Raw genomic sequence first — 7,504 nt, forward strand, 5'->3', positions numbered from 1 at the left:
TATAGATATTTGTGTGCAAATCCACTATAGGCTATGGTTTATTAAGTTATAAAATAACAGTAAGAAAGCTGGTCATTTATGCAATACTGGTCAAAAGTTTGGACATGCCTATTGTATATGCGTTCTGTATTATTACTACACTTTTTAACATAATATTAAAGTCATTGAAACTATAGCACAGATGGAAACATAGGAATTTTCTGAATATTTTTCAACAAATCATATCAATTAAATCTTAAAACTTTGTTTCAGATTCTTCAGTGTAGAAACCTTTTGACTACAGCACACATTACATACATTCAATAAAGCTTGTCCAAATTTTTGACTGGTGCAATACACTTCACAACATGTGTACTGAATGTCATTACTATGCAAGTGTAAAAGAAAATATATAGGATAAAAAACACAAGTCAGCTGAACTATCTGCCAAAATGTTTAATAGAAGGGCTTGCAGTGTTGCAGTAGAGAAACCACAGCCATGTGAACGACAAGCATGCAGAACTTTACTGTTTTAATATACACTCATTTGCACAGATTGCTTCTGCAATTAAAGCTATACAAAACCAAAGAAGACATTTATTTACAAAATCTGTCTGTGCAAGTATGATTTTCTTTCTATTACATTCTCTCTTTCTACAATTTTGTATAGGCATGCATAGAAACAAACTTTGGTACAATATGTTAACAAAACTAAAGACAATCTCTGAAATAGAGATGTTACAGTATGTACATGTGAAGTAGAGAGCAATTTTATCAATCACTACAATTTTTAGTTTACATTTAGACATCAATACTCATTAATTTAAGAGCCATAGACTGCATGAGTAAATCAAGGGTTTTTGACATAGGTAGGTTGTTAGGTATAACCTATCCTAAATGTACATAGTGTCTAACACAGTATATATAGTCAGTTGTAAGGATGTAAATGACAAACTTTGGCAAACAGGCACAACTACTGAAAAGACAGACAACTTAATTGTAAAACTGTTGTAAATTTATAACGATAAATCTTAAAGACATTGGCAGTGCATGAGAGAAAGAAAGAAAAACAGACACAATGTTTGTCAATTTATATTAATCGTTAATAAACCTACAGTACTTTTTTCACCTATTATCGCTACAACCAATGTCTGTCAACTTACAAAAAATGCAAAATGAAAATTATCTACAATCATTTAGAGTATACTAATAACCAAAACATTGTTTACATGCTTTAACTGTTGTACTTTTTAGTCTCTCTTCAACTTGTATGAAAAATAAATATTCTTTTCAAATGAAGTGCTCTGTAAAATCTTTGATCAAGAGCCTGCTCTCTGCAGTTAAATCCTTTTTTAGTTTTAAAAATAAAACAGTTTAACTTTCTATAAGTTCATGATTTGCAGAGATTCAAGTTTCAAACACTAACTAATGGATGATGGCCCTTGACTTTAACAGAGAAAATAATAACGTAATATAGCCAGTCATGCCAAAACTCTGATACGTCAACTGTATCTGTTCAAAAATAAACAATTAAAAAAAAAAATTAATCAAAGTAAAATCAGGAGAAACTCCACCTCATTAAGAGATACATAAATGGTTGCGAAGCAGCGAAGCATTCTACGCAGCATCTTTGGCGACAGTTACCGTGGGAATAGCTGATTTACTGGCACTCCCGTTGTGTGGCCGACTGTAGCTGGTGAAGCTGGGTGTGTGAATGGTGCGGATACTCTTCGCACTCTGACTCAACATAGTCGGGGATAAAGGGGAGTGGTAACAGGAAGAGGAAGAGGAGGAGGAAGGTCGACCATTTTGTGTCTGTGTGGGAATAGAGAGGCCTTTAGTGCTGTGAGTGGGAGGGGCACATTTTAAAGAACCATTAGAAACGGAGGGGATATGAGAGGAAGGGGTGGAACTGGATCGAGGAGGGATAGAGGATTTGCTAGTGGGAAGGGAAGAAGATAAAGGAGAAGAAGAATTAACAATATTAGTAGAATCAGACTGGGACAAGCCTTGTCCCGTACTAGAGGAAAAAGCAGGAATTTTAGAAGCAGGCACGGTAGGAGAAGTGGATTTGGGATCTCCTCCAGATCTCTTAGCACTTCCATTAGCCTGCAAACAAAGATGCCAAAACACACTGATTGTCAACATAGGGAATTTATGATTAAAATATGCAAAATTTCTAGGCATGTTTTAAATCATTCCACTGGGATCTACAGTTAATCATGACATATCATCAAAGATAGAAACTACATATATAAATGAACTATCTGTCTTGAGGGTGAGAATATAGAAAAATATCAATTTAAGTAGATTGTAAGAAGGAAAGGAGAGTGAAGGTGAGGGACAGTAGGATTGTAAGTTATAGAGTGAGTAATGCGCAGAGTGAGTGCAACCAACCAGTACTCATAACCAAAGGAGGCTCCAGGAGGAATAGAGGAGGTACAATTTGGGAAAACATCCACAGGATAATGGGGACTTAGTGGATTTGTGGACCCTGGGCAGTGAGGCTAGGGTTTGCGGATTCCTCCGAGAGGTAAACAGGGAAAGGGTCCAAAAATGGGTTAAACAGAGAAGCATCCTGGCTTACAAAGGAAGTTGAAGTGTCACAGGCACTGGAGTGTGTAGGGGTTAGATTTCAGTGGATTTTAGTTAAAGAGACCCTAGTCTAAGCATTCGATAATGTTAGGTAAGCAGTGGCTGTGGTGTTTATATATCTTTCTTTACCTATTATAAATTAGTTTGTCCTTTACAGCGCCAAAGCCACAAGCAAAGCAAACATGCAGAAGCATTTGATGGTATTATGAAATAACAGTCAGTTGCCTTCGGTCACAGCCATTCAAAAAATGTAGCAGGAAAAAACATCAACATTTCAAAGAATGCTTTCGGCACTAGGCCTTCAACCAAAGAAGAGTTTGTTCGGTTTTATCAGGTTTATGTTAGTTCTTTTCCCTCTCAATACAAGCCCTGCAAAAACTGACTTTCCTCTCGAGAATTTAGTCTATGGCTAGGTGTGTGTGTATCTTTCTGACTGGACAAGTGGTCCTATGATAAGACTACCTGGCGGAACTGCCTCTGAGAGTCCTGTAGCTTTTGCGGTTTTGTTGCCCTCTCTTTCTCTGAGGTGCCCGGTTGCTGCCGCACCTTGGCAGAAACAGGCACTGGCATCCGACTAGTAGGTGAGACCACGCTGGCATTCTGCAAAAAGGATTTAAACCAAACAGAAGAAAAAAGGAATAAAAAGAAAGAAACAAAAAAGAGAACCATATTTGAGGTGGTTTGAAACCTACATCATAGCAAGACAAAGCTTGCACAACACATATATGGTATCACCATGACACTGTAGAGTATACCAGAAAGAGATGTAAGGAAGCATGCAAACCTGCCCAGAATACCAACAAAGTTTCTTTAAAGACTGCCTTAGAACCCACAAAATAGAACCAGAAACAATGTGAGACTGTGGTTCTAAGACTGAAAGTTGATGGCTGCCTTAACCCAAGATTAGAGCACCATCAGTGAACATACAAAGGTCTATCTATGAAACACCACTCCAGCAATAAATACACCATATTTATAAAAATATGTGAAGGTGTGTAAAAGTTCAGATCCCAGAGTTGGTAGCCTCCACCACAGGAGTTCTTCAGAAGTTCCTTGAATAGAGTGGAACTGTTGTGAGCAAGAGGAGAGGGACAGACCCATAGGCTTTGCTAAGGTAATAGGAGCTAGAGAGAGACCTGCTGGGTGGGAACTGGTTTGACTGAGACCCCAGAAGTTGGAATGATGGCAGGCCGAGGAAGGAGCTGTGGTTTTGTCTTCTTTCGTAGACCAGGACCTTTGCTGGCAGAACTCGACCTAGGGACCAAGGTTTTGGGAGCAAGTCTTTTCTCTGAGTGTCCTGGAGTCTCTTCAGTCGTATTGTCCTGAGTTTCAGGCTTCACCAAGATTTCAGGCTCTTCTGAAGACTTCGGTCCCATTTCGGAAATTGTGTTCTCTAGCTGCTTTATAGTTTGCTCTAGACTGTCAAGGGTTTTGTAGGTGTTCTTACGAATCTCGTTAGTTCGTCCATTAGGTTCCTGCAGATTTGATTTTGAAGACTCTGTTTTAGAGCAAGCAATTTCAAACCTCTTGGTCTCTTTGTGTTGTCTGACAGCTCCATCTGACTCTTCCTCATCCTCATAGACAACAACCTGCAAAGTCTTTTTGCCTGTTTTACTTCCAGCTCGAATGGCTTGGGTTAATGCTGCTAGCTGTTTCTTGGGGAATTTCAACTTAAACTTCTTCTTTCCATCTTGCTTTGCATCACCAGTAACATCTACTAATGCCCCTCCCTCAGATAAAGATGAGGATGAAGAAGAGTAGTTAATGACTCGACTGTCTCTGATATCTGCAGGAGAATCTGAACCAGTACCTTTTCCAGAATCCCTACCATCTCTATTCTGTTTGACCTGCACACCCGTAGTCCATTCTTCTTCCTCGGTTTCCTCACTCTCCTCATCTATTCTTTCTTCTGCAAGCATCCGCTCTAGTTCCTCCTCACATTCAAAGACAGTAGAGAGGCGTTTATATGCTGAGCGGATATCCATTGGCTCATCAAAGATGATGATGACTGGCTTTTTACTGGCATTGTCAGCACCAGTGGGACCATTGGTGCTGGCATCACCTCCTGATGTCATGCCACTTCCAGAAGCACTTGGTCGTTTGCTGCCAACAGTTACCGTCTGCACACTACCTTTCTTGGCATTGACTAGCTGATGGTACTCTCCAGTGGAAAGGGCTTGTACCTTGGTGTTAGTGATCATAAAGGCAAAGTTATCAGGAGGAGGCGGAGGTGGCTCTTCTCCTGACAGATCGGGACTGAGAGAGGCCTCATTATTTTCCTCCATTTCTTCAAATTTCCTTTCCTTCACCTTGGATGAACCAAATATATGTTTCTGATTTGCTAAATCTGGCCCAACAGGGATTGCTTTAGAAAGAATCGGTACAGTGTCTTCAAAAGAGACTGGTGAGCAAATTGCTGTTGGAGACTCTACCCTCTCCTCTATGCTAACCTGCACTTGAGCAGCCTTGACCACATGAACTTTCCCTTGGGTTGGGCTAGCTGGAACTTCTTCCAATGAAGAGGGTGGATTTGACTTCAACGAGGCTGAACGAGACAACTGATTTTGGTGTAGAGTGCTAGGAGAGCTGGCTGGGCCACTGCTTTTGAGGGCACCAAATTTGTTAGTGGATACCTGCAGCTGGCTTTGGGATTGGTCAGAAGCATTGACATGTGACACCTGTGATGGGGGAGACTGTGATGTGTCTCTACGCTCTGTTGATTCCTCTGAGGCTGATCGAGTCCCCTTGGAGATCTGAGCTGTGACATAGTAGATGACCTTAAAAGGTCAAATGTCAGAGAAAAAAAAATGTAATTAGGTATGGTTTCATAAGCCAAATATAAATTTGTTAGTAACCCTGCCTGGTAAAAAATAATTTTCTACCATTGACTTGGCCATTACTGGGTCTTTATGAGGTTTCACAGAACACTATTGCATAACTATTTTGGTAAAGGGGTTTTATCTATTATATATTTATTTATTAATGTATTTATTTATTTACAGAGATCATACTATCATAACATGATGAATTTTCTTGTAGGGGTTTATTATTATTATTTATTAAGTTTATGATAATTGTGTAATAACACTGCAGCTCACCCCTGGACTCTGACGAACTGTATTGTTGCAGTTCTCATCTGTGTCAGGATTCTTGTCATCTTGGTTTTCAGTATTCTGTGGTTTGTGGGGAACAACATCACTTCACAAGGAAACAATCTCAGTCTACAAACTACTCTAAGACGACTGAAATCCTTTAGGCTGCTTTTGACGAAAACACATTCTTGGATCATATATTCTACCATATATACGGTATCAAAATATGTGTAATATTAAGAATTGTCATAAAATTAGTTTTCTATCCTTAATAATACATTATAGCTAGACATACAGACCATTTCTCTTCTCTAGAGTAATCATAATCATATTTTAAAATATGCAATGCATGGGATTAGTAATTTAAAAACAAACTTCATGGTATTAAAACTATAATTTGGAGCTAGACCTAAGGCATTTGTGAACTAATCTGAACAAATTGCCCAAAATGATACACAAAAAAGAAAAAAAAATGTAAACGTCATTTTAAATTTGTAATGCATGTACCAACACTGTTTCCAGATTGTTCCAATTTTATTTTTCCAATTAAAGTTTACTGAATTCATTTTTTGAGCACAAGTTCACAATTCAATTTTGAGCACAAGTTGCTTATTGGTAATTTTTCACCTGTAAATTCTATATTACACTGCACAATTTGTAACGGTAAGAAAGTACTGTGAAAATGAAGGTAAAGAGAGAAAAAGTGAGACTGAAAACCCATTAAATAAGGAAGCTTAAACAGTTGCAGGCATGCAGCAAAGTGAGAAGATCAAAGAACAAATTCTGAACTCCAGACTGCTAGCTGAAAGTGTCCTGTAAAATCCTAAATAACAAACAAATTCTAAGTTGCATTCTACTGATACAAATGATTTAGACTTTGACCCTTTTTGAAGAGAAAACTAGACAGCCATGTTAAATTAGGTCCTGATAATCAGCTAAATTTGCTAATGTTTTGGCCAGGATAATCTGATTATGCTAAACCTAGTTAGATAATTCAAGCAGTACGTGATTTTCAAAGGTACATATAAGGTACATTACCTTATAAAGGATAAATGTTTGAAAATCACATACCCTCAGGTAAGCTTTGGAAATTGAATTGTCTCCAATTGCGATCACACATTTTATATTAAAATGATAAATGTAAAAAACCACACACACACAACACCCTTTGACAGCAGTATCGAAAATCTAGTTTATTGATTGAATGACTCAGGGCACACAAAGCCAATTATATCTGTTTCCCCTTTTGGCTCACGCTACATCACTACAATCAGCACAGGTCATGAGTTCAGTAGAAATAAAAGAAAAGGAACAGAATTTTAACTCAAAGAACAGTGAGAACATTTTTGGTGTCAGCTTTCCATCACAAGAGTGTACAGAGGAAGTTAGCAGAGGGTAAGAAAGCCATACAAGCATCGCAAAGAACAGCCATCAGGGACAAGCGGCTGGCACAGGCAGGCATTTGGAGGGTCTACTAAAGGACATCATATCCTTTACCTTCTTATCTTTAAGGGGCAGTAAGACCCCAGGTCTTAGCTCTCTGATCTGTGGCTCTACCAAACCCTTGCGCCCTACCTCCTTAACAGAGCACTTCTGGAAAACCTGAAGGGAAGAATTCATGAGGAAGGGGGTAAAAGATTAGAATTTGCCCATATTAAATTGGGCAAACCTGTTCAAGATTACTGTACAATGTAATAGAAATTATCTACAATTACTTTTATCAAATTATTATCTGCCTGTATGTATTCTGGCTAACTAACTAAATAAATACTTTTTTATTTTATTTCGAGTTTTATATATATATATATATATATATATATATATATAATTTCTTTAGT

The 7,504-nt window shown here is 38.2% G+C and overlaps 1 protein-coding gene across 1 annotated transcript in view; it reads right to left on the reverse strand.

Annotated features, from left to right (window-relative positions):
* Nucleotides 1-417: 417 nt before the first annotated feature.
* kiaa1217 (KIAA1217 ortholog) overlaps nt 418-7,504 on the reverse strand; it is a 97,384-nt gene continuing 90,297 nt past the window's right edge. The window contains 5 exon segments of the mRNA XM_016530254.1: nt 418-2,088; nt 3,037-3,174; nt 3,711-5,351; nt 5,673-5,747; nt 7,164-7,268. Of these exon segments, the coding sequence (XP_016385740.1) occupies nt 1,597-2,088; nt 3,037-3,174; nt 3,711-5,351; nt 5,673-5,747; nt 7,164-7,268 (2,451 nt within the window). The 3' untranslated portion in view covers nt 418-1,596.

The sequence above is a fragment of the Sinocyclocheilus rhinocerous genome, unplaced genomic scaffold (assembly GCF_001515625.1).
Source record: "Sinocyclocheilus rhinocerous isolate Xijiao unplaced genomic scaffold, SAMN03320098_v1.1 scaffold754, whole genome shotgun sequence".
Taxonomy (NCBI): domain Eukaryota; kingdom Metazoa; phylum Chordata; class Actinopteri; order Cypriniformes; family Cyprinidae; genus Sinocyclocheilus; species Sinocyclocheilus rhinocerous.